The 26,628-nt window shown below is 49.7% G+C and overlaps 2 protein-coding genes across 6 annotated transcripts in view; one reads left to right on the top strand and one right to left on the bottom strand.

Annotated features, from left to right (window-relative positions):
- Positions 1–568: 568 nt before the first annotated feature.
- On the bottom strand, positions 569–16,832 carry wdr33 (WD repeat domain 33). The gene is made up of 21 exons (XM_026149159.1): positions 16,598–16,832; positions 12,615–12,832; positions 12,460–12,528; positions 12,176–12,280; positions 11,983–12,078; positions 11,704–11,855; positions 6,186–6,283; positions 5,978–6,104; positions 5,650–5,804; positions 5,491–5,569; positions 5,097–5,207; positions 4,797–4,891; positions 4,627–4,713; positions 4,221–4,360; positions 3,977–4,132; positions 2,786–3,544; positions 2,646–2,703; positions 2,218–2,533; positions 1,899–2,059; positions 1,571–1,750; positions 569–1,447 (listed from the first exon to the last, which is right to left on the bottom strand). Exons 2-21 carry the CDS (start codon positions 12,816–12,818, stop codon positions 1,314–1,316), a joined length of 3,282 nt encoding a protein of 1,093 aa, XP_026004944.1. The 5' UTR covers positions 12,819–12,832; positions 16,598–16,832; the 3' UTR covers positions 569–1,313.
- A 4,088-nt stretch (positions 16,833–20,920) lies between these two features.
- The window catches only part of LOC113010247 (myb-related protein B-like), a 9,250-nt gene continuing 3,542 nt past the window's right edge, over positions 20,921–26,628 (top strand). For 3 of the 5 annotated variants that reach the window (XM_026149240.1, XM_026149236.1, XM_026149238.1), the window contains exons 1-10: positions 20,921–21,096; positions 21,973–22,027; positions 23,160–23,253; positions 24,843–24,914; positions 25,072–25,167; positions 25,254–25,474; positions 25,546–25,705; positions 25,785–25,940; positions 26,022–26,150; positions 26,385–26,489. In XM_026149240.1, the coding sequence (XP_026005025.1) occupies positions 22,002–22,027; positions 23,160–23,253; positions 24,843–24,914; positions 25,072–25,167; positions 25,254–25,474; positions 25,546–25,705; positions 25,785–25,940; positions 26,022–26,150; positions 26,385–26,489 (1,059 nt within the window). In that variant the 5' untranslated portion in view covers positions 20,921–21,096; positions 21,973–22,001. The other 2 variants (XM_026149239.1, XM_026149237.1) reach the window with 2 other exon arrangements.

The raw sequence follows: 26,628 nt of genomic DNA, 5'->3' as shown, positions 1-26,628 counted from the left end.
CAGGGGGTGAAGATGATGATGTTGTGACGTGAGCCACCTGTAGATTCAGCAGAGGTCTTTGAACGCATCATCACAGGAAGTTCCTGTGTGAGGGGTCAGAGGTCACGGCCTGATAGCCACAGTGTTCAGTTGGAGGGCAATGTAAATTTCAGCAGCACATTATGAAACTAATGATGAAACTGACATCACAGAGAAAACAAAGGAGGCGACTGAACGCAGCGAGGCTTTGGTTAATGAACCTGAAGGGAAAAAACTTCAGCTGTGTTAAAGTGAGGCGTCAAGTCTCTTTAGTACGTTTAAACTAAACCACAGCAGGTTCCACTGAATTTTAAGGAGATTAAACTCTGACGAGCTTAGTCTGAGACCTGCAAACTGTTTAATGATCAGTGCTGTTTGACGTGGAGCTCTGATTATCACCACACTGCTCCTGGAGGAAGTCGTGCGAGGAGGTTTTTTACACTCACTAAGAGGTTCTACACCGACTCGCCGAAACCGAAGAGTCCATGTGAAACCAGGATGAGGACAGACTTTAAGGTCCATTTGTGTCTCCAGGAACGTGACGGCCCTCAGGTGAGGCTCTGCGTCCACCTGTGCGTCCTTCAGGTGAAGACTGCAGTCGGCTGCACATGAGCTTCTCTGAAGGTCAGGTGACGCTCCCGGGGTACAAACTTTATTCAGTAATTACACAGTGAGGTTACATATCAAACAGGAAATGAAACGTTCAGCTATGATTAATGATGAGCCAGATTCAGCCCTGAACGCAGGGAAGGACCTGACGTCCTGTAACAGGTGCTCACCTGTACGAGATCAGCGATGAACCACCTGACACAAGCATGGCCGCACCGCGCTATCAAAACCACCCCAACAAAATCCTTTTAAATAAAGTTTCACAGCTGGTTTCTAATGTTCAGGGGAAGCCTCAGAGATTCTTAGAGTTCTGAGCACTGAGCTGGAGCACCACAGGAAAAACTTTATTCAAACACAACAAAACAGACAAATGCCGCGCCCCCCCCCCCCCCCCGTGCACAGGTGGAGTCGCTGTGACGAGTTTGAAGTGTGAATCTTTATTGTCCACCTCAGTGAAAACACAAACATAGAAATCTGTTACAAAAGGACAAACGCTGCAGACGAGGTGAATAAAAGACGCCGGTACAGTCTCTGCAGCACCAATCACGAGCCAGAACAGGCCTCAGCCTGTCACATGACCACTAGTCCAGCAGGAAGCCCTGCCCTCAGTCTGTGCAGGGACCAGCAGGGGGATGACCAGAGGAGAGGAGGATCATGGGACTTTTGTTCTTCTTCTTTCTCTAAGACTACCGGCTCCGGCCCCCCCTTGGTGCTCCTCTGGGTGGCGGTCCTCCTCTCCTGGGGCCTCCTACGGGGCCCCAACCGCCCCGCCCACCTCGACCAGACGGGCCATAACCGCCATCCTCCCTCTGCGGGCGACCTGCTCGACAACACAGAGCGGGATGAGGATTCATTTTTAAAACATTTAAATATCAGCTCAAAAGCTGTTTTTTAAAAAGGTGAGAGTGTTACAGCAGAGCAAAACTGAAAACACGTCGCTCACCTCCGTCGGGTCGCTCTGACTCGTGTTCTCGCGGGTCGCCGGTTCCTGGGCCATCCTGCCACGGACGCTTGCGGGGGGGAAGCGACGCCATGTCCATCCCCTGCATGGAGGAGGGGCGCTCTCGACCGGTCGGAGTCGACCCGTCGTGCATCTGCTGCCCGTCCCGATAACCATCGTGACCTACAGACAGGAAGAGGCACCGCCACAATAAGAGTTCAGCCTCAGCTGCAGGTTTTCTGGACTGTGTGGACTCGGACCTGATTCTGGCGTTCCTGAGCCTGCAGTAAGAGGGACTCAGCAGCAGGGGGCACGCCAGAACCAGACTCACCTCCTCCTCTGGGCGGAACACCTCCTCGAGGCGGCCTCCCGTGGCCTCCGGAGTCCCAGCTTCGACCCATCTCCTCAGGGCCATCGAAACCTTCCTCCTGGCCGCCGTAGTCATCGGGGTAACCTCGACCGCCAGGCCGGCCTGGGCCGCCTCCTCTGTACCTGAAACAGTCCAAGGCCACACTCTGAGGTTCTGGAACAAACTCATCAGGAAACGATTCTCAGAGATCAGGTGAGCACGAGACGCCCCCTGCTGGACTTCAGGCACAGTGCATGACCCTACAACCATCGTTGATTACAGTCTGTGATCAGGGACTCACCTGTCATCTCTCCGTCCTCTAAAGCCTTCCCCACCGAACCGCTCATCGGGTCCCCAGTTCCCTGCACTCCCTCCTCCTCGGTGTCCTGCCCCCCTGTGGCCGCCGCCGCCTCCTCCTCCTCCTCCCCCCTGATATCCTGGTCCTGGCCTCCAGCCTTCCTCTCTGCTGTGGAAATCCTGGCCTCCGTCAAAGTCCTGCGACCCATGTCGGCCCTGCTGGTTGTCTCCCCAGTATGACCCTGAGCCCTGGTCTGGTGCCCCTGGGCCCTGCCGGTCCGGAGGGCCCATGTGGTGGCTTGGAGGTGGCCCTCGAGGGTCTGATGAATAAAAGGAGTCAACAGTGACTGTTAGGACTCAAGAAGGCAAAATACACCAGAGCCCCGAACAGGAGCCCTGAGAATAGCCACATCTGACTCAGGACAGTTTTACCTTTGTTGTTTGGCCCCTGCTGCCCCATCCCATGCATCATGGGCCCCGAGTTCTGACCCTGCAGAGACCACATAAAGTCAGCGTCAGTCTGTCACACACAGGGCTGATTGTGGACCAGCCAAACATCTACAGGAGCTCACCTGGTGCTGCATGTACGGGGGTCCCTGCATGTTTCCTGGCGGCCCCTGCATGTTTCCGTGGGGGCCCTGCATGTTAACAGGGGGCCCCTGCATGTTTCCATGGGGTCCTTGCATGTTACCAGGGGGCCCCTGCATGTTTCCTGGAGGTCCGTGCATCCCTCCTGGGGGCCCCTGCATGTTGCCCATGCCATAGTTGTTGGGCATGTTCCCATGTGTCCTTGGTGGGGGCCCCATCATCCCCCCCTGCATAGAACTCTGGGGGCCCATCAGGTTCCCTTGAGGTGGCATCATGGCCCCCTGAGGTGGGGGTCCTTGAGGATCTCTTGGACCCATTCCTCGAGGGGGTGGGCCCATCATGCCACCAGGGGGCCCCTGCATCCCTCTGGGTCCCATACCATGGGACCCCTGGGGGCCCATGTTTCTTGGGGGGCCGGGATGTCTCTGGATACCTTGGGGCCCCTGCATGTCCGGTGGCCCCATCATGCTCTGAGGGGGCCCCTGGTGAGACTGGGGTCCAGAGGGTGGGCCCATCTGTCCAGGGCCCATAAATGTAGGCTGCATGCCTCCAGGGCCCATTGGGGGGCCCATGGTGTTGGACATCTGTTGAGGAGGCATGTTTGGAGGACAGCCCTGCTGACCAGGAGGCATGGAGCCCCCGGGACCGCCGGGGCCCGGGAAGGGGGGCATCGAGCCCTGTCCCTGTGGGGGGCCCATGTTGCCATCCGTGTTCATCTGGTTCATTCTGTCCATCTTCATTTGCTGCAGAGAGAAAAAACAATCAGGGTGAGGAAGCAGACGTGAGGTTTCATTAAGGCTTCAGTGTTCCTACGAAGGTCTCATAGCCGCTCTGATCGTCTATCGATGCGTTTGCATGGCAACAAAAGGAATTCTCACACTTTCCTAAAACAAGCTGAGACACGTTAGTGATCGAGGACGCGTAAAGGAGGCTTCGGGTCACCGTGGAAACGGGACCACAGTGGCAAGAACAGACGCTGTTCAGCTTCTGGAGTAAAACCAAATGTTGAAGGTGACGAGCGTTCACAACAAAGCTAAAGAAACACGGTTAACGCTTCACGTTTCCGAGGCGCAGCGGGTGTTTTTTCTCCGTGGGATTAATCAGGTTGAACTACAGCTGAACTCTAACGATCGGAGTGGAATGGGCAATCGGCCGGCGGCGGCAGACGCGCTCACCTCCAGCAGCATGGGGTTGGTGTACTGCAGAGCCGCCATCTCCTGCTCGATCTCCGCCTGAGTCTTCTTCTTCATCTCCACTTTCTGCTCCACCTTCCTGTCTTTGGACAGATCTCCAGAAGGAGGCATCACCGGCACTTTGTTCTCCGCCCAGGCCTGTGAGGAGAGAGACATTTGCATTCAGTGTGCCGACGACCGCGCCTTCAGGAGGCGGAGTTTAAAGTGCGGCGAGTTGACTGCTCACTTGTTGGAACTGCGCAGGGATCGGTTTGGCGTACGGGACTTTCTTCTGAGGGACCTTCTTAGCGTCTTTGCCCATGACCTCGTCCACGCCCCAGTCCAGCCCAGGGATGGACATCTCCACCTCAGGATCCGCCTCTTTACCTGTGGACAGAGTCACACCTGTGTGAGGAAGAGAGTTGCGCCCGTGCTCCCTGTTCAGCCGCTTCTGTCCTCTGAGACGTTGAGTCAGCGGTGAGCCGTTTCCTGAGCGTGAGCCTCATCTGCAGTCCGAGGAGTGAACCTCTGACTGTCAACGCTCGGGGAAAACGAACCACGACTTACAAACAGAACCTCGTTTATTCTGAAACAACGTCTGGCTCCTCCTGCAGCAGCACAAACAATGTCTCGTTCACGGAGGTCAGACTTACTGCTCTGCTCTTGCTCCATGGCCGCCTTCAGCTGCTCGGGGATGCCCATCCCGGGGATGGCGGCGATGCTGTTTGGCTCCACGTCGTCTGAAAATAAAAGAGCGCAGTGGAATCAGCTGAGGACAGAAAAACCTGCAAACGCCGACAGTCGTTTGTCCTCCACGGCTCACCGTACTCCACGCCGTCCTCCGACATCCCAGGCAGCAGGTTCAGGTTGTAACGGTCTCTCATCTTATCGCCCGGCCGGTTCCTCGTCCAGAACTTGCTGAGAAGGTTAAAGACAGAAGACTTTAGAGAGCAACTCTAGGAATCAGCCTCCATGTTTCCCCAGCAGGCGGTCCTGGTTCTGCTGAGGAGCCAGGACCGCCTGCTGGTTCTGAACCAGGACAACCATCAGCAGCTGCACTCCAACATGGAGGAGGAGGAGAGGCAGCCAGAAAGATGAAGACCATGGCGAGGTGTGCGAGTACCTGGTGTGGTCGTTGGAGCCGGAGCACAGGATGTGACCCAGTGGGTGCCAGGCCAGACTCCAGATCATCCCCTCGTGAGCCATCTCCATCCCCCCGACCTCCTTCTCCACCCTGACAACACCAACGGAGACAATTGTTTTGCAGAAGGTCGTGATGCTGTGTGATGCTATTACTCCGGTTTAGTAACCTGAGCACACCTGCTTCTGCTTTATAGACTTCTAACTGCTGAGGCCACGCCCACACAGATTTGTTGGCCAATCATGCAGAATGATACTCAATACCTCAGGTTAAACATGGATGCGATGTGTGGGACCATCCAATTTGGTGAGAACAGAGAGAGTGTATTAAAAATGGCAGAAGCGAGTGGGCGTGGCCTACACTGGTCTCGTCATACCCTGCGTGCCAGAAGAGCAGCGACCCGTCGGAGCCTCCGCTGGCGAACAGGCCTTCATGGACAGGATGCCACGCCACCGCTGAAAAAACAGAGAGAGCAGTGTGAGAATGGGGGCGGGGCCAGACGTTAACATGCAGGTTAAGCGTGCCCCACCCTCACCTGTGGCCTCCTTCTTGTGTCCCCTGAACACCTGTAGCTCCTCCTTCAGGTTCCTGATGTCAAACAGCTTGCACAGGTGGTCACGTGACGCTGTCAGCAGCCAGTTACCATTCAGGTTCCACTTCACCTCCATCACCGTGTTTTTGTGGGCGTGGCTGATGAGAGACACACCTGTCAGATTGTGCTCATAGAAATTCCTATTTTATATTAATGTTGTTTTTTCGACTTCAGTCTTTGTTCTCGTTTCAGCGATAACGCCTCAGTTTATCATCTACGCGTCCTAAACACACCATCAGGCTCAGAGGTCAGAGGTCAGCGGGGGACTCACAGTGTAGCCAGACTCTGTCCCGTCTTTGGGTCCCAGAACTTGATTGGCTGCTGGCTGTCCTTGCTGCCCGACACCACCAGGCCTTTGGTGGGGTGCCAGTCGACACACTTTACATCAGCACCGTGACCTGAGACACACACACACACGGGTGAGGACTACATGACAGCAAGGGGCGGAGCTGAAGGGCCTCTGATTGTTCGGTTCCTACCTCTGAGGATTCGCTCTTCGTGGCAGCGCAGGAAGTCCCAGATCCGCACCGTGCCGTCATCTGAGCAGGTGGCGAATTTATTATCGGTCGGAGAGAAACTAAAGATAAAGAAGAGGGGAGGAGTCACAAACCTGTCTGCCAGCAACCAATCACAGATCAGACTCATCAATAATGCGACACAGAGAAACATCCAGGAGCCCCTCAGGTCAGAGGTCACAATTTTCTAACCAATTCATCATCAGCTTTACCCTTCATGAGCCATCGCGGGGCGCCGCACCACAACTTGAGAACCACAGCTAACAGTCACCTGAGACTGGTCACATGACTCATGTGGGAAGAGGAGCTGGGGGTGGGCGCTCAGGAGAGTGGAGGTGATCAATCAGCTGATCAATCAGCTGATCAATCAGCGCTCAGCGTTTCTGGTTCTACGTCGGGATTATTAACCACCCAGCAGGAAGTACTCTGTGTACTGCAGTAAAAGTACTCACAGGGGAGTCTGCCACAGCCTCGTGCTCACCTGGGCAACGCTGAATAAATGACATCACGCTCGCCGACCCAACAACGTGCCGCTGAACTATGACATCACATCCTTTCTAAACCACGCCGTGACTTCCCAACACTCACTGCTTGCGGTTTCTGTTCCCATCATGCATCTGGTCTAATGAACAGCAGTTTGGGAGCAGATAAAGGAAAAGAGGAGAGCTGTGATTGGTTGGTTACAGAGGCTGAGAGTGACAGCTTAATTACAGCGACGCCACGCGCAGCTGGACGAGAAACGTAGCGTTTAAACTCCTGTTGTCACGGCAGCTGTTTGATTTACATCGTGTTGAGCTGAGCGACGTCAGCGACGACCTTCAGCAGACGCGTCGACGTTTAAATTAACGTTTAAAAAAAACTCTTCCCGCCTCCTGTGGAAGACCTGAACTCTTAGGTTCGTCTGTCGGGTACGACGGAGCGCGACGACCACGTGAAGAATATTATCGACCATTTTCAGGAGAAAGTCTAAACGTGCAGGTTCCAGCACCTCGTGTAGGTGAGTCAGTGAAACAGACTGATCGGCTGTCCTGTGAAACAACATCCATCCTGTTTACTGTAACCATGACAACCTCACATCTGTCCACGACCAGCTGTTTTTGTGCAAACCTACTCATCCACGTTTGAGTCTGAGCTGCTTTCTGCAGCCTCCTTATGAGCCAATCATTTCCTTCTTTTAATAAAACAGACTGAAGCACGAGCTCACTGACGCGTTTGTCTCAGTTCGCTCAGGACCCAAAAGTCTACGACTGAACCTGAACGCCTCACTGCTGCTGACGAGCCTGGACACAAACATCACCACATCTGGATATCTGAGGTTTCTTATCCAAGTACTGTACTGGAGTAACAGTACTCAGTTACTCTTCATCTGCAGGTTTTACAGGCTGAACTGCTCCTCCTCCTCTGAGGAGCTCAAACAGCTCCACCTGCTGGATGCTGAGTGACACTGCACAGGGCTCAGCCGTGGAGGACACAGCTGAGCCTGGACAGTGATCAGGGATCAGTGGGTGATCTGCCTCCATCTTCAAGTTTCTGGGCACCCACGTCTCCGCTGAGCTCACCTGGACCCACGACACCATCGCCCTGGTAAAGAAGGCCCAGCAGCAGCTGCACGTCCTCTGTGTCCTGAGGAAGAATAACCTGGACCAGGAGCTGCTGCTGGCCTGCTCCTCGGCGTGCTCTCCTCCTGCCTGGTGTTTGGTCCTCGGGGGCCACGACTGAGAACAGGAAGGCTGCACAGACGCTCATTTACACCTCCCCTGGAGGCCATCCCCAGATCCTCCTATCTCAGGTAAACCAGGGCCATCACAGGAGACCCCGCCCACTACCCGTTTGACCTGCTGCCCTGTGGTTGGAGCCTCAGGTCAATCAGATCCCACACCTCCACACTCACTAACAGCTTCTTCCCCTGGGCCATCCTGACTGTTTAGGCAGAATCCCCCCCCCCCCATCTGAGCTGTGACCCTCATCACTCAGCCCACTCCCACACACAGACTATTCACACCAAGTCTGTTCTGCCAGCACTTTGACCTCCACTGTTCCTGCCGTCTACTTTGCTCCTGCACAGTGGAGCACACATAACGTCATTGTACAACAACAATAAAGGGCCATTCTAGTCTATTCTATTCTGCCTCCATTGTTGGTATTTGGATAAGATAACCTCCATTAGTCCTACGCGTGGGAACTTTGTTACAGCTCTGAAACGCTCATGCAGAGAACCCAGACCAGCCGAGTGCACCCGCAGCAGCCCTGACATCACACTCGGCTCACGGAGCTCGTCGTTCCTGTAAAGTGCTGCTTCAGGTTGAACGTGATAAATCTGTGAGCTCGGGTCCACGCGTTCCTGTTGGTGAAAAGCGTTTCTGAAACACGTCTGGGTTAAACACGAGTGCGCCGGGACGATGAAGACACCTGACTTCAGATTTAAGAAGTGAGCCTCGACCTTATGTGAGGCCGATCCAGGACCAGGACCTGCTCCTCCTGAAACATGGCTCAACAGTTAAACCAGGAACGGAGGTTTCTGGACCAAGTCCAGGTCACCGGCATCACTGCCACCACAGGTATGGCACATGATCGCAGCAGCAGGTGAAGGAAGGCTTTATAAAAGGTGGGCGTTCAGTTGGTGACACGCCGACGGAGGATTTCAAACCTATGGCGACATCAGCAAACGCACCGCAGACAGCGAGAGTGACCTAAAACCAGACACACGTCCATCTGACGTCCCGCTCAGACGTCTCAGCACCCTGACCCGGCTGAGTCACCACCGTCGGCCATCCTCAGACTGAAACGACCTCGCTGCACAAATCTGTATCACTCACTTTAATCTTTGACCATTCACGCTCAACTTCACCCTCCAGCTTAGAGTTTCATCATAGATGACCCCGTGACCCTCCTGCAGTACCATCAGTGCCCAGCAGAGGGCCTCGCTCTTCTTTCTGTGTGTCGGAGCTCTGAAGATGAGCACTGTACGTTTGCACATCGATTACATGTGACAGGTGGAGCTTAAAAATAAAAATACCCTGCTGCCTCTCTCCGTGCGTAACACTTTATGTTCTGGAATTCTTTTTTCCACTTGACTGTCCTTCCTGATCACACTGGCTGCATTTCCACATTAACATTAATATATGATTAGAAACTCCTGGACAGCAGCCCACTCAGAGACTCGGCTGTAACTTGAAGGTTAAGGAGCTTCAGGTGGGACCAGACACAGCGAGCTGGTCTGCAGGCGGTGCACAGCAGCTGCTCAGGTGGCAGGAACTGGGATCAGCTGATGGTCACGAGAATAAAGCGCATGAAATACACGAGCGCACGTATGCCACAATCGTCCTAAACTGCACAGGGAGCCATGGTTACGATGTCCACCACCTGCCCCGCCCACTCCCGCGTATAATGAGCAGGCTGCAAGGCTCCGAGGTTATTAAGACAGAGTTAAAGAGGAGCTTTGACAGAAGATTTAATCTGTGAAGAATAAAATTACATTATGAAATACTAAAGTGCTTCGTCTCATAACCAACAGCTGGTGAGGGGGTGGAGGGGCGGGGCATTCAGGTTGGACTTGTAAGACCTCAGGGCGACTGCTGTTGAAATTATGTGCTCTATAAATAAACCTGAATTCTGCACAAACGACTGTTTAGCAGAGCCAATCGGAGAGCAGGTAACGCCTTCGCTTCAGCGCAGAGGACGAGCCGTTTGTCGGCCTCACAAATAGGAGAAGAACTTAAGCTGAGCTCTGAAGACTAAAAACATCATTTATGTTTGACTCGCTTTGGTTTTGGCACCATTTAAAGTCTCTGCTGAAGTTTAGAGAGGTCACTCTCATCATGTTTAAACCGTCTGAACTCCACATGACCTCAGACACATTTTACCCAGTTCCTGTGCTAAGCTAGGCTAGCAGTTTCTAGTTTTTTTCAGCTCATTTGTGAGGCTGGAGCTCAGCCTAGCTTAGCATGAACACGAGGAACAACAAAGGCTGAAGCGAGTCAGCAGCAGGTGGTTGTTCAGTTGTAAACCCCGTGTGAACCACATTTAAACACATTTACGGTGGTGCAATGAGGTGGTGAATAAGACTTAACAACAGCTGTCCTGAGGTGAACATTGTTTAGTTTGAGTGAGCAACGGACCAATCATCCTCTGCTGTGTAAAACTCTAATTTAAACACAACCAATCAAACGCTGTGACATCATCGTGTCTTGATGCATGCTCAATCTTCCAGGTAAGGAAAGTTGATTCTGTTCATTGGACGCTTTCAGTGCAGACGCATGTCGGCGTGGTCATCGAGTGTCGGCTGACTGCAGATTTCCTTATAAACAGCACATCTGCACAATGACTGACACTCGCCCCTCTGACTAGCAATGGGCGGTGAGGTCACCTTCATGATCGTTAATATGCAAATTAACCTCACCATTGACCAACGAACATATCACTGATCATGAAACCTGCAGTCAGCTGATACTGAAGAAGTCACCTGATGATGATGAAACGTTTCTGCAACTGAAAATGTACAGATGAACAGAATCAACGTTTCAGGATGACGTCGCTGTTTTTAATGTGCAGCTGGAAATGTAAACAGACCAATCAATAACATCAACTCAGAATCACTGACAGAATCACAGACAGGCTGAAGGAACTGGACCCAATCTGAGCCGGTCTCCAAGGAGGCTAAATGAGCATGGTGTCCCTCGCACGTACAAGTTCGTGTTTTATTTAGCCGCTGAGCTAAGCTAGGCTAAGCTTCCTTGTGGACTTGCCTCGGACTAATAACTACAGTTCTACAACTGCACTGCTGGAGAAACCAGTGGATTGTGGGTAACGTAGTCCTGCCCTGACTCTAAAAGGACAAAGCTCTTTGGCCAAATGTTCCTGGTATTGTCAACATAGACGGTGGACAGAGTAACAGGAACACCTGCAGAGGACTCAGGAGTGGCACACCTGATGACATCACTCTGTACAGGTGTTCCTGCTGGGGGTCAAAGTTTAGCTTGCTGGTCCCAGCCTCTCCCCTCAGCCTGACTAACCAGAACCAAACGGTCCTGCTGTGTGACGTCATTTGTACCCTGATGATGTAACAAACTGGAAGGACGACTGCCCAGCTGCATTATGGGAAACGTAGGATCCCTGTGTTTAAGGTGCAGACTTTGAGTTCAAACCTTTATTTAAACAGCTACAGTTTACTTTATTGATCCCTCCTCAAACTTTATTGGAGCCTTTATTGATCTCCTCTCCACCGACAGCACGGGGCGCGCCCGGAGCAGATAATCAATGTGATCACTTTATTTGTGTACACAGATAACAGCTCATTTGCCACAGCAGGTAGAATATGAACAACAGATCACTGCAGTGTTGCAACAGCACACGCTTACATCTGTCATTACTCGACCACAACAAACACAAAATGTGGCGAGAGCGGAGGTGGCGCCCCCGTGTGGCCGACAGCGTGCAGCACAGACTGGCCAGAACTACAGAGAATGGGAGATTGGGTATAAACCTGGCTTCTCTAATCGCCTCCTTGTGAGCCTGGAACATCTTCACGTTGTTCATGTTGGACTGCCAGTACTTCACGTAGCCGCCGTGGTCGGCCGTCAGCATCCACATGTCGTTGTGAGACCAGGTCATGGCCCGGACCGGACTATCGTGTGCCTGCAGGGGGAGGACGGAGAGGGGGGGCGTTAGGGACGAGTGAAGCCTGCTGAGACTTAAAGGTGTGATTCAGACCCTCCTCTCCAAACCAGTCTTAACTGGGAAGGACAGTGGGACGGCTGGTTACCTGTAAAATGGTCTCGAAGTTGAAGGTGAGTCCGTTCCACAGAGTAAACTCCCCGCTGGAGGCTCCGGTCACCAGGCGGCGGCCCTCGGGAGTCCACTGGAGACAGACAGGAAGCACAAACAGTCACGCCTCAAACGGCCACAACACACATCCCTATGCCACAAACAGGTGAGCAGGAAGTGATGCGGCTCACCCTGATGACGAACACGGGACACTTGACTTTGTTGGTGGAGGTTCGCACGAACTTGGTGGTGACGGCGTTCATCGGGTTACTCAACATGCCAATGGGAGGAACGAGCTGCGGGCGAGACGAGAGCGAGAAATTTCAGACTCGTATCAGGTGAAAACAAACTCGTGCTGCGCAAACAGAGCCGTGCTGCACAGCAGGCGTGTGCTGTGGGCGGGAGCTCCTGTATGACACGTGTGCTGGGTGTAACAGAGGGTTGGGGCTGCCACGCCCCCTGCTGGCAGACTCACGTCGTTGTAGAATCCTGCGTCGGGCTGGATGGCCCTGAAGTCTCGGTGGTCTCGCTGCCACAAACGGTTCTGCAGAGAAAGAAAAGACAGCGTGACGCCTGAAACCCGATCACATGCTACACGGCGTGCTTAGCATTAGCTTTACAGGTGTGCACCTCCAGGTATCTGATGACGGACGGGTTATAGTCGATGGTCTTGCGGTTCACGGCCTTCCTCATGCGCTTGCCATCAAAGGTGAGCTGCTGCATGGCCTGCTGCTGGGCGAAGTCCGGCCTCTTGTAGAACACCTGCCGCGGCGCCTGGTGCTGGAAACGCGGCATATGGAAGAAGCGCTGCGGTGAGCCCACGTCCGTCGCCATGGCGACCAGTTAACCTGCAGACGGAGGGCAGAGAGATTGCGGTTAGCTCGTTTTCGCAAGGGAGGAGCAAACAGTCTGTTCCTGTTGTAGCGCCAGGAAGACGCAAACACTTTAAGCTCCTCCCCCAAATAAGAGTCACCGGGACCAGCTTTTCAAAAGTTGGAGGGGCTCGTGAGAACGAAACAAAAAATGAACTTCAAAAAGAATTTTACAGCAAAAAAACAACTGAATTTAACCTTCAAAACAGACAAACGCAGGACACCGCGAGCGCCGGCGCCGCGAGGTCTTAATCTATGTCTGTCCTGGATTAAGACACGCCTTCGTGCTGTTACCAGGTGATGTCACCAACATAAACGTCATTATTTTAGACATGGACAAAAACAACCTGCCTCAGTTTCTCCAGTAATCGTGTGAAACACCAGAGAAGGTGGACCACAGCTCAAACCTCAGTCCCGACCCCTGAACTGTGCTTATTACAGCAGCAACAACAGCAGGGCGCCAACGCGTCATAGTTCCTGTCAGACGTGCAACACCTGCGAAGGTCAGGTGTTTGAACTGGCCCACATTCAGCTAACCTCAGAGTGACGCCCACCCGCAGTCTGATAGACAGGCCACAGACAGACATGTTCACCTGACGTCCTCACATGTCACCAGACTGCAACAGTAACAGCATCACAGCGTGCCTGCAGCGTGCCTGCAGCGTGCTTCACGTCCACGTCTTTACGGCAGCCTCTGAGCCGTCTGTACGATCACACCAGCGCCACATTAACATTTTAACAAACAGACAACGTCACAGTAAGGCTAGCGCCCAGACTCAAAAACACAGAAGAAGACCGTTAACCTAGGGCTGCTCAATTAATCGAATTTTAATCACGATTACGATCTGGGCTTTCAACGATCATTAAAAATGACTGAGCCGATTATTAGCCCCTCCCTCATTTATCCGCGACACCTTAAAGGCCGGTCCGTGAAAATATTGTCGGGCATAAACCGGTCCGTGGCGCAAAAAAGGTTGGAGACCGCTGATTAAGAGCAAGCTCGGAAAGCTAAGCAGAAGTTATTTGGAAAAGAGAGGTAAAAAAAACTTCAGTGGTGTTGCACACTATGTTATATTATTTTTTAAAGTCATTGTTAACCCTTTAAAACCGGTCAGAGCAGCACGCTCCGTTTTGTGTAACTATTTTTAAATCCCTGTAGAACCTGAACCGTGTAAGCTAGCGCAATAAACCAGAGGAGTTGTACTTGCATCTGATGCCATCAGCTTGTCCTCGGTCACGGTTTCCTTCCACATATAGCTTTGCAAAAATTGCATAAAAAGCGCTTGCAGGAACAAAAACATAATATTCCAGAAACACGCTTTGCCGATCCGATCAGCTGTTCGTAACACTTCCCACAGTGAAACAGACGTCAGCGCGAACTATCACATGTCCGCCATTTCCTGCTCGAAACCGGAAGCGACGTCATTTTCGCGGAAATTGTAGTTTTTTTACTCGTAGGCCTTAAAAGCCTATACTGGTGTTTTTATAAGTCATGTTTGACTTTTCTGAATAGTTGCTGGGATGCTTAGAACTCAAACTTCACTGCTGGAAATAGTTTATTTTGATGCACCTGCTGTTTTCTTTGCAAATTTGCATCATAGGATTGTTTTTTGTTTTTCCTGCAGTATATAAAAATTAATGTATCTCCAAAATAAAACTATGAAGACACTCAAAATAAATTTCCTGTTGTTGTAAACTATTTTTTGCAACTTTTTTGTATTTAAAGTTTTGAGGGATAAACCTCTTAAATTTCTCCAAGTAGAAATATATGTAAAAAAAACCCAAAAACGATTTTCAATTTTTTTTGTAGTTTATTGCACTTTTTTGCAATTAATGTAGTTACTATGGACTTAATGCATACATATTATTAAAATATGGGCTATAACAGTTGCATAGCAACTTGAAATGCTCCCACAAATGGCACTACAACATGTAAAAAAATAATATAAGCTCTGGTGGACTTGGTTCTATAGTAGGTCTTAAAGGGTTAAATAAATATCGTCAAATAATCAAGATCTCAATTTCAGTGAAAATAATCGTGATTATCATTTTTGCCATAATCGAGCAGCCCTACGTTAACCCCTGCCAAGCTGCGCGTGCCACAGTCAAAGCAGAGCTGCTGAAATGCTCACAGGAAACAGGAAGTTCAGGGAAACTAAGGTCACAGAATCCCGGGAAAACTCCCCGGAGCATTTGGCCTCATCCAGCTGCGAAGCTCTCAGAAGCCCTCGGACCGGGATCGCTCGCTCGCTGCGAATGACAGACGGCAGCTTCCAGAAAACCCCAGACTTTGGTTGCCTAGGTTACGGTCTAACGTTTTTATCAGCAGTATCCTGTGCTCTCATTGGTAGTTGCTTCTGTCCCATGAGTTTTTCATGGCCCGCCCACTTCGCACCAACAGCAGTGATTTCAATGGTCACCACTGTCAAATTTGCACTCATGTTGGCACCAGTGTGGACGCAGCCAAAGTGTTTGTCCCCCTCAGTTGAACCTGCTCATCCACAGCCAATCACATCATTCTCTGTGCTGTGAATGAATCAGTCCTGCTGACTCCTCGTCTCATTCTCATACCTGCTGGAGGCCAAAACAGTCCAACTGTGATAAGAGCCGGACGTTGGCCAGGCTGGATGCAGGCTTTGATCCCTCTGTAAGCACATCAGTCCCAGGTTCTAAGACTAAACTGTGCTGTAAAATAATGGAGATATCCTGGAGTCACAGATCATCATCATCCAACTGCTCCCCTCGGCTTCTCCACAACAGATCATCTGCCTCCATCTCCTCCTATCTCAGGGTCCTCCTCCATCACACCAACCCTCTGCACGTCCTCCTTCACTACATCCATGAAGCTCCTCTGAGGTCTGCTCCTGCCTGTAACACGTACTCTCCCCACAGATCTCAAACACACCAGTCCACAGAGCCTCCTGCACCACCCTCACAGCTACTCTACGCCATCTGTAGTCCACTATTGTAACTTTAAAAGTTAGAGCAAACAATGCTGACTGTATATGCAGGTAGTTCATTTAATATTTATAAATGAATCAGACGCATGTTTACACAGCAGGTGAGCATATACACTCTCACTGACCTGTTTTTATCTGCATTTACAACTGGCCTTTCTGCTGCTACATGAAGGAACCTGAACAGTACACCTGACAGGTAACCCGCTCCTGCCTGCCGTGGAGGAGCCGAACACTGCAGTGATTTCAGCCCGAGTCATCATCCTACCCGCAGGCTGTGGACTTTGAGGAGCAGCTGCAAATGTTCAGGAGAAACGCGGTTTAAATAAACTTTACTAACCATGAACGCTGTGAAGCGATCGCAGTGTGGAGGAGCTGATGGTATCACATGTCGGCACACACGGACTCCTGCAGTGAGAGCCAGCCACCGAAACCACCTGAGGAACGCGGACACCTCACAGAACACCTGACGCTGACCTGCGGTGAAAACCCGCCGCAGGCTCGGGGTGGGGTTATCCCGGATTTAAACACAGCGGTTCCGGCTGCAGCTGGGCTAACGCGGCTAACTCGGCTAATAGTGCTAGCGGGTGCTAACCGTTAGCACGCGCCTCCGGGAAAACGCTCCGTGGGACTCGTGAGCCTCGGCGCGGATACAGGTGGGATTAAGACGGTGAGGTGAGCCTAGCCCGCGCAGGTGTGCCAGGTGCGCGCGGACGCCTGCAGGACGGGGTTAAATGGCGGCTCGGAGCGGAACAACAAGGCGCCACTGCGCTCATGAACTCACCGACGGTCTCCGCAGCAGGTAGGTAGATAACTAGCGCGCGCTCAAGGAGCGCCGCGGGGCTTCGTGAAGTGGTTCTCCTCAGGAGCACGAGCGTCTCGGACTGCACTCAGTTCGGATCGAAGCACGTTTGCTTGCTTCAACCTCCACCAGACTCCATCATGACGCTCCGTCTTCTTCTCGGATTCTGCTGAACGGCATGCCGGGAAATTTTCGTAACGCGCAAAGGATTCTGGGATACTGAGTTTTACCTTCGGCCATTTTCTGAACGCTTTTTCTTTAAATTAGTAATATTAACATACAAACAAAATGCACCATATATTACAGATTCAGAGAATAAACATTCCTTACATATTAGCAACTTTCATACATAGTAAAAAGAAAATATAAAGATGGGGTCACATAATTTAACAGATTATTAACTCACTAAATCAAAATCTTCCACAAAGGAAACAAAAAAGCAGCCTTTTTCTTTTTAACTAAGGTCAAAGATTTAACCAACAGGTTTAAATCGTTTTTCCAGTAAGCTAGTGTTGGTTTGGTCTTTAAAAAACGACATTTATGTATAAACTGCTTGCACAGGACTAATAACACATTAACACCATAATTAGCTTTCTTTTCTTTCAAAAACACTCCAAACATTATCATATTTAAGGTAAATGGGGTCATTTGAATCCCACTGGATAAAGCCAGGTATGAAAATCCAACCAAAATATTTGTATAAAATTGCACCAAAAGAATAGATGGTCCAAATCCTCCTCTTCTGTTTCACAAAATACACAATTACCCGTTTCTATTTTGAATCTATCACTAAGGAGTCTATTTGTCGGGTAAATTTTATTCAAGATTTTAAATTGGACTTCTTTCCCTTTAGGAGGGATAGGGAAGGTGATATAATCAGTTCTTATTCTTTCGATTTCTTCCCTTTGGAAATCTTTTAATATGTAATTACGTCTAAGTAAATTTGGAGAATAAAGACTCCTTAGTGAAGATCTAAGAAACTTATTATTGCATTTAACATCACAAAATCGAATACCATCTATATATAATTGCCTTAACTTGGGGGAGATGTCAGAATATATTATATCATTTACAACTATGTTTTTAAGTGACAATGGAATGGATTTTATAACCCGATTAAATTAACTTTTAGAACATTGGATATTAAACTTTTGGCAAAAATCTTGATGTCCTAGAACATGTCCTTCCTCGTCTACAAAATGGGCAATTGCCCAAACACCTTTTGATAACCAATCTTGAATAAAAATAGATTTTCTGTTCATCAGTATATATCTATTGTTCCAAATTGGGCTACCATTTTCTGAACGCTGTAAACGGAAAAAGTCGTTTTTAAACTACATAAACAAGAATAAAACCTCCGTTGCTGCCATCACGGATGTGCTGAAGCATGTGAATGACCTCAGAGTGTCGCTAGCAGCAACTATCTTTAGTTCAATCGGACTCAGTTTTGTTGAATTGTTGTCATTATACAAAGAGACACAACAAAAGAACCAGCAGGGGTTTGTGTAATGATAGTCGCTATTAAAGAAGCTACCCACAGGGGGCGCCCAGGAATGTAAACGGGAGGTCTGGAAAATAAACAGCTAGCTGTAGCTAGCACAAGGAGCAGTTTTTGATGTTTTATTCTTAGATGAATAAGAACTTCATAGTTTGTGAATCTGAAAAGCTACTTCAGATATTCAGACCTAGCCAAAGACACCTCAGACACAGATTTACAGTCCCGGGAAAGCAAAATACACCTGTGGGGTCAAAGGTGAAGTTAGGCTCAGGGTGGATATGCCTTTATCAGACTCCCTGGGTGTGTCCCAATTCAGGGTCTGCACGCTTGAAGTACGCGCACTACGCGTATACATAAATGTAAATTTCAAAACCCCCAACCCCATCATTTAATTTGTTTTTGATTGAAATTGAATATTACTTAAACTCTCTTAAATTAACTTCCAATGAAAAAGGTTTATCATTGATTGAAATTCATTCAGAAATGTTCAACGAATGAGCTGTCACAACTTTCAAGTACAAAGTTGTTATGAAGTCTGTCACATTCCCCCTTTTTTCTTTTTTATCCTGTATTTATTTATCCTTCTTATTTCATTGTGCTGTATATTGTTACTCTTATTTTCCTTGTATGTCTACTGTACAAACTGAACTGGAATGACTGACTGTTCGCTTTATGATTTCAATAAAGTTTGGGGGGAAAAATAAAAAAACCTCTTCGGCTGCTCCCTTCTGCCGTATTTTGCGGCAAAATTCTCCACACCCACCGCCGCGCTATGAATTGTGGGATATATGGGACCATGAAGCATGCACCGGACCACGCTTGATATTTGGGGAAATCGACGGCGCATTTGGAGTATGCATTTGAAGCACACTTCGAATTGGGATCGCGTGGCGGTGACGTAACCGCACTCAAAATGTGTACTTCAAGCGTGTGGTCTCAGGGACACAGCCCTTGTAATCTCTCAGGTGTCAGGTGAAAGTTTCTGTCTCTAATGAAGGATCGTCTTGTTGCTGTTAGGCTACGTTCACACTGCAGGCGAAAGCGCATCAAATCCGATTTTTTTGACCCTATGCGACCCATATCCGATCCTGGTGTGACAGTGTGAACGGCGCAAATCCGATATTTTCAAATCCGATCTGGGTCACTTTGGCTACGTTCACACTGCAGGTCTTAATGCTCAATTCCGATTTTTTGATCAAATCCGATTTTTTTGTCTGCTCGTTCACACTACAAATAAAATGCGACAGCAAACGCGCTCTAGTGTGAACGCTCAAAGCGGCCCGCATGCGCAAAAGAAGATGTCACACACAACGCGCTCTGTTTAGACCCAGAGCAACAGTATTGTTTGACTGATGGCCGTTAATATAAAGACTTCGGACTTTACGTTTCCCAATTTTTGCTTTAAGTTATTTTGTTATTTACATAATAATGTAAATAACCTAATGATGATCCTTATTGCTGTTTAAGAGAGGAGCGGTGCTTCAAAGGATAGCTGCAGATTTCTGTCAGAATCTGCAGATTATACAGTACAAATAAAATGTTTACGTTGTCTTCCCAACAGTTTCACTGACATCTACACTGGATGGCCAGGAAGCGTTCGCGATGTCTTCTCGGGCGCTTCTCTGGCGCTGATAATTGGCTTCAGTCTTGTGTCGGTGACGTAAAAGGCGGATTTAATGCGACTTGACCGTTCAAACAGCAGTCGCTTTCTAAAACATCGGATATGTATCGGATTCAGCACCACATACGAAAGTGACCCAGATCGGATTTGAAAATATCGGATTTGTGCCGTTCACACTGTCATAGCATGATCGGATATGGGTCGCATAGGGTCAAAAAAATCGGATTTGATGCGCTTTCGCCTGCAGTGTGAACGTAGCCTTACGTATGTGGTGCTGAATCCGATACATATCCGATGCTTCAGAAAGCGACTGCTGTTTGAACGGTCAAGTCGCATTAAATCCGCCTTTTACGTCACCGACACAAGACTGAAGCCAATTATCAGCGCCCGAGAAGACATCGCGAACGCTTCCTGGCCATCCAGTGTAGATGTCAGTGAAACTGTTGGGAAGACAACGTAAACATTTTATTTGTACTGTATAATCTGCAGATTCTGACAGAAATCTGCAGCTATCCTTTGAAGCACCGCTCCTCTCTTAAACAGCAATAAGGATCATTATTAGATTATTTACATTATTATGTAAATAACAAAATAACTTAAAGCAAAAATTGGGAAACGTGAAGTCCGAAGTCTTTATATTAAGGGCCATCAGTCAAACAATACTGTTGCTCTGGGTCTAAACAGAGCGCGTTGTGTGTGACATCTTCTTTTGCGCATGCGGGCGCTTTGAGCGTTCACACTAGAGCGCGTTTGCTGTCGCATTTTATTTGTAGTGTGAACGAGCAGACAAAAAAATCTGATTTGAGCATTAACATTAAGACCTGCAGTGTGAACGTAGCCTTAGAGATGTAACTTGCCACTACTGAGCTGTCATCTTCACCTTTAATGACATCCAGCATCCACCTGTAGAGAGGCGTGGTCAGAGTGAAGATGGGTGTTTTTATAGCATCATGTAAAAAAAACAAACCTTGAACAGTCAGCGGGACAACAAAACAAAAGAAACCAGATTACATTTCAAAATGAGTTAGATTCAGTTTGGAGATTTCACTTCTTTGGTAATATTATTTAAATTTCAGCTTGTTGTTATCATGCTGATTGTTGTAATTCTGACTGTATCCGTACAAGAAAATAATAAAACAGACGGATCACAGAGAAAACAAAAAGAAACAGCAAAAATAAATACGTGAAATGAAGAAAAAGGACAACAAAATAAAATTAAAAATGAATGCATTTGCATGCAGGAGAGAGGAACAAGGGGTACATTAAAAAAAATTAAACCGCGATATTACGTCATCGAGGCCTCCCCAATCACAGAACGAGACTTCCAGTACTCTCACGTGATTCTCCTTCCAATTGTTGCCGGTAAGTTAACAGAAAAACGTTTTGTTTTGTTTTTTTTGACTAGTTAAAGGGAAAACCGTCTCAGACTGGACCGCTGCTGTACGGGACAGAGGGCCCAGAGAGGCACCGAGTTAAAGTTAAAGTTTCTCTGACACTTTAACGCGGTTTGAAGTCTCCATCCCGCGGCTCTCGGGTTAGCCCATTGCTAACGCTACTAGCCTAACCGCCACCAACGGCCAGCCCCGTGAGGCTTTTACTTTGAAAGAGTCTAATTTTAAATGAATTTTAATTAAAATCTGCTAATTCAAGTCTGCGGAAATCTGTGGGAGAGAGCTCTGAATCATTTAAGGGAACAGTCAACAGGCAGCGCTGAAAGCGTTTGAACACATCAGTCTGCAGGTATTCAAAGGAAAACCATCAAACTACAGTCTCTTTTTAATTTAATCAAAAAAAGACATTGACATTAAAAAAAGAAAAAGACAGAAAAGTGAACACCGAGAAGAATCGAGTCTGATTCAGTTTATTAGAATTAATGAAGTTCACAAATATTAAAGACTGAATACTGAGGTGGAGATTTACTAGCATTAACTTGTCTTTTGTTACTGTATCTGAAATGAAACTGTGTGTGTGTGTGTGTGCGTGTGTGTGTGTGTGTGCGTGTGTGTGTGCGTGTGTGTGTGTGTGCGTGTGTGCGTGTGCGTGTGTGTGTGTGCGTGTGTGTGTGTGCGTGTGTGCGTGTGCGTGTGTGTGTGTGTGTGTGCGTGTGTGTGTGTGTGTGTGCGTGTGTGTGTGTGCGTGTGTGCGTGTGTGTGTGTGCGTGTGTGTGTGCGTGTGTGTGTGTGCGTGTGTGTGTGTGTGTGTGTGTGTGTGTGTGTGTGTGTGTGTGTGTGTGTGCAGGTCTTCGTGTTTCCCTCTGAGCAGCAGAGATGAGCAACAGGAGCAGCAGGTGCTGGTGAGAGTACACACACACACACACACACACTGGCTGTTTCCACAGATTCAGTTATCGATCGTCCCATCGAACGATCGATAACTGAACAGCACTCCTGTGTTGCCTGTAGGGGGCAGACCTGGTTCTGCTCCTGCAGGGTCAGGTCAGAGAATCAGACTCCTCTGACCTCTGACCTCTGCCACGTTAGCTGACGTCACTCTTCTTCATCACTCTGGTGCTCAGTTTAAGCCTCGGCAGCTCCTCTTCATCCCTAAGCTGCTGCCCTGTGATTGGCTTTCTATATTTGCACTGAGGAGCAGTTGAGCAGGTGTACTTGATAACGTGTCCTGGCGAGCATGCGCAGATTTCGTGTCTGTAAGATAAGATAAGATAAGATAGAACTTTATTAATCCCTCGGGTGGGTTCCTCTGGGAAATTCGATTTCCAAAAAAGCACAGCAACGACCGAAGTTACAGAGTTATACACACACACATATATATAAATACAGAGACAATATAAATAAAATATACGAAGGGGATAAATAGGAATAAAAATAAAAATACAAGTGAATTGCACATTTCAAGTATTGAGTCTATTGCACCGTTGACTATTTACAAAAGTATTGCACAAGGTATTGTACAGTGAGGTGAAGAGGCACTACAGCTTAGTTGTTCCCTCCTTTGTCCTCCTGTTTCCCCTCCCTCTCCCCTCCAGAGAGGAGTTAAACAGTCTGATGGCGTGTGGGACAAAGGAGTTTTTAAGTCTGTTAGTTCTTGTCTTTGGGAGAAGCAACCTGTCACTGAACAGACTCTTCTGGTTGTTAATGGCCGTCTGTGTCTGATGTGATGTCACCGTGATGCGTTTTATCGGCTTGACGCTTCCAGGACCCGCCCCCTTCATCGGCCACAGTGCGTTCTGTCCCCACTGGCGTCTGACCTCACCTATTTAAAACACTTCCTGTGTCCAGTGGGCTCTTGCACGTCACCTGACATTGCAGCTGCTTTTATTTTGGTACATTTGTCATTGCCTCTCCCCAGTTCCCACCAGCAGGGGGCAGCAGGTCACACTGTAGAGAAGTTTACTGATTTTAATTCACTTGAAGTGTTATGCAGAGAGCTGCGTGCTGATTGGCTGCATGTGTGTTCTGTGTCAGTATGAAGGGTCGTTCCAGCTGTTGGGCACGTAACGGCCCGGGGGGTCGATTCTCCAGAGCCGCTCTACAGAAGCCTACCTGGACAAAAGACGAGGTAACACACGATGCAACACTCTGTGCACATCCTGTGTTCTTTCACAGTAAAAGCCCTCCAGCTGCACACTTTTATTATGAAGGCACAGGAATCTAAAGCTCTGAGTCAAACTGGGGGACGTACTCCAGGAAACAGGGTTAGCTAACAACTTTAAGATGAAGTGGTGGGTGGGTGTTACCATGGTAACAGACTGTGTGACCTAAGCTGCTCGCTGTTGTCTCGGACTCCTCATCGCATCTGGATCTACAACCAAAGGGTGGAGAGTCCCGGGTACGTGGGGCTCTCCACCCTCTTGGTGAATGTCAGGCACCAGCCTAAGCAGAGAAGCTAGACAAAATGAAATGGTCATAAACCGCACCTTTCTTATAAAAACCGACTGGAGGGCAGATCCAGTCTGTTGCTACGGGCAACTGATAACCATCAGTAAACTGTGCCTGTACCAAAATCGATCAAATGTTTTGTCCCGTTAAAGACGATCATGACGGTCAGCACTGACACGCCGTCATGTGATTAAAGTGGAGGCTCTGCTCTTTATTTACCCGTTGCCACGGTGAAGCTTCTCTGCTCGCGCTCACAGCTGACTCGGGGTTTGATGTCCCGCTTCCGCGTGTTTGACTTGTCCTGGTGTAAATCCAGCTTTAACCTCACACGCGTGTTAGCGGGTGAGCTGTGAAAGCTCGGGCTTTGGTCATTGTTTATCAAACGCAACGGTGCAGCCGATTGGCTCAGACCGACGTCGCACACTTTGACTGAACATGCTCGGACGTAGGGCAGGGCGATATGGCCAAAAATATTTATCACGATATACATTTGAAAATTTGCGATAACGATATAATTGACACGAGACAAAATGCTTTACAACTCCACAAGTTTATTAGTGAAAAACCCATCAATGTATTTTCACTTCAACAAGCAGCTGTTTTTTATGTGCATTAAAATAAATATAAACATGTAACAGTGCAAATGCAAATTCGTGCTGACAGTTTAACTAAAAGGCATTTCCAGTGGAAACTGGCCGACGTATCCTCAGCATAACCATGTATAACATCCACAAAACTTAAAAAGAGGTTATACACACACAATACGGTAACATTATGTTAAAGCACAGTACGTATCACTCCGTGAGGCTCCGCCTACGATAGCCGTAATGCTCCCACAATCCATCAAGCGGTGCGGCTTCGTAGCTTAGCAAAGTCGTACTGAAACATTTTCGAGCGCCGTGCACATAAAATCGTTTCGAGGTCAGTAAACACAACCAGAGTTCATACATAAGGCACACGGGGTTATAAGGGGCTCTGTCGACTTTCAGAAAAATCAAAGGATTGATTTTAAGTGCGCCGTATTTTCCAAACAACACGGTAATAACGACGGCCCGCTCGTTTCATTCAACGATCCGCTTTCGCTCTTCTCATTCTGCGTCGCCGCCGTGTGCGTATGAAAACAAAGGCACTGCGCATGCGCGTTTTACCCATATTCTGCCGCCATCTTTCATTTTCCTATCGTTGCCCAACATTACACCGGTGTTACCGTGAACAGTATGATATGGCCCAGTGTGGAGGCGTTACCGAGCTACTGCTCTCCCTCCTCAGGACGAGAAGCTGCAGCGGCTGGTGAACGACCTCGGAGCAAACTGCTGGTCTTCAGTTTCCCTTCATTTCAGAGTGAGTAGTTTGATTTCAGGGTCACTCCGGTTAAACGACCTGTGACCACAGCCATGACCGGGGTGAGAGAGTAGTTCACAGACCGTTACAGTGAAGGTGAGGAAGCGCCTCGTGGCTCTGCAGTTTGAACATACGCCACCTTCTGTGTCTGCCTCAGGGTCAAAGGTCAACAGTGGAGTGTCAGCGGCGGTGGCATCAGATAAAGAATCCAGACCTGGTCAAAGGTCCGTGGACGAAGGAGGAGGATCACAGGGTGAGGACCGTCACATGAGCCCCCCTTAGAGTCAGACCCTCGTCGCATCCGTCATCGCTCATGCTCCGATGTCACTTCCTGTGCAGGTCAGAGAGCTGGTGCAGAAGTACGGCGTGAAACGCTGGTCGCTGGTCGCCAAACACCTGCACACCCGGAATGGGAAGCAGTGCCGCGAGCGCTGGCACAACCACCTAAACCCGACAGTGAAGAAGAGCAGCTGGACGCTGGACGAGGACCGCGTCATCTGCCAGGCGCACAGGCTGCTGGGAAACCGCTGGGCCGACATCTCCAAGCTGCTGCCCGGCAGGCACGGGAACCGGTGGGGGCGGGTGGGCGGTGCTCGTGTGTGGTTACCCGCTGACCTCTCTGTGTTCTCAGGACGGACAACTCCATCAAGAACCACTGGAACTCCACCCTGAAGAGAAAAGTGGAGAAGGAGGGATACCTGCAGGTCCTGCGCCTCCACAGCTCCTACGTCGCCTCCACCTCGGCACCGGCATCCAAGAGCTGCGGCCTCCCCTGCAGCATCCCTGCAAAGGTCACCACCTGCCTGGCACTGTCTGTGAGGTCAGAGGTCAGTGGCGTGCTGGTAGTAATGCTGACATGTCGTCCTGCAGGCTGACAGTCTCTCTACCTCAAAGGACGAGTCCAGCTGCGCCTCCGGCAGTCAAAGCGTGTGCATGCGCCACGGGAGCTCCGCCCCTCTGTGCTCCTCCTCCCCCAGATCTCTGAGCACGAGCAGACCGGTAGCGTCCGTGGACCTGATGGAGGCGGTAACCGTCTGACTGTCAGACTCGCTGACGGCTCGCTGTTCTCACCTCTGCTCCACCTCTAACCTGACTTTTTAATCGTAGAGCCTGGAGACATGGAGCCACGACTCAAAGGAAGTGACATCATCCCTGAAACAGCCCCCAGCACTGCTGCCCATCTGCCCGCACAGAAACGACGGCCACCTCTCCGCCATGGGCCTGAAGGAGAGCAGCGTAAGAGCGAACACCTGCTGACCTCACAGTGAAGAAGGCGGGGTTTAGTTTAGAATCAAATATTAACAGAAAGCAGAATCGGCAGCAGTCTGCAGCACGAGCTAACGCCTGGCAGGTGTAACCGTGCCGCTCGGCGCCCTCGCTGACCTTGGCGTAGCAGCCGAACTTCAGCTGCGGGTCGAGCCGGCAGAGGGCGGCGTGCCGCTTTAGGTGAAAGCCGGTGTTTGTGTGCAGGTTGCAGGTATGAAAGAGCAGGAGCTGGACGGCGAGGACGACTGCTCATCGCCCTCGTGGAGCAGAAGCAGCCAGATGGGAGCTCTGAACTTCTCTCCCTCAGAAGTGAGTCGAGCGGGTGTGTGCAGAGAGGGCGTGGGCGGAGCGGGCGTGTGCGGAGAGGGCGTGGGCGGAGAGGGCGTGGGCGGAGCAGGCATGTGCGGAGCGGGCATGTGCGGAGTGGGCGGAGCGGGCATGTACGGAG

The sequence above is a fragment of the Astatotilapia calliptera genome, chromosome 18 (assembly GCF_900246225.1).
Source record: "Astatotilapia calliptera chromosome 18, fAstCal1.2, whole genome shotgun sequence".
In the NCBI taxonomy this organism is placed as follows: Eukaryota; Metazoa; Chordata; class Actinopteri; order Cichliformes; family Cichlidae; genus Astatotilapia; species Astatotilapia calliptera.
The sequence above is the reverse complement of the archived record's forward strand: the minus strand, read 5'-3'. Positions and strand labels throughout refer to the sequence as shown.

Excerpts from the sequence above, each read along its gene's own strand:
- wdr33 (XM_026149159.1), bottom strand. The coding sequence starts at position 12,818 with ATGGCGACGGACGTGGGCTCACCGCAGCGCTTCTTCCATATGCCGCGT. Across the intron at positions 4,892-5,096 it reads GGCTCCAACGACCACACCAG|CAAGTTCTGGACGAGGAACC; the intron begins GTACTCGCACAC and ends TAACCTTCTCAG. Across the intron at positions 4,714-4,796 it reads GGAGGACGGCGTGGAGTACG|ACGACGTGGAGCCAAACAGC; the intron begins GTGAGCCGTGGA and ends TTTTATTTTCAG.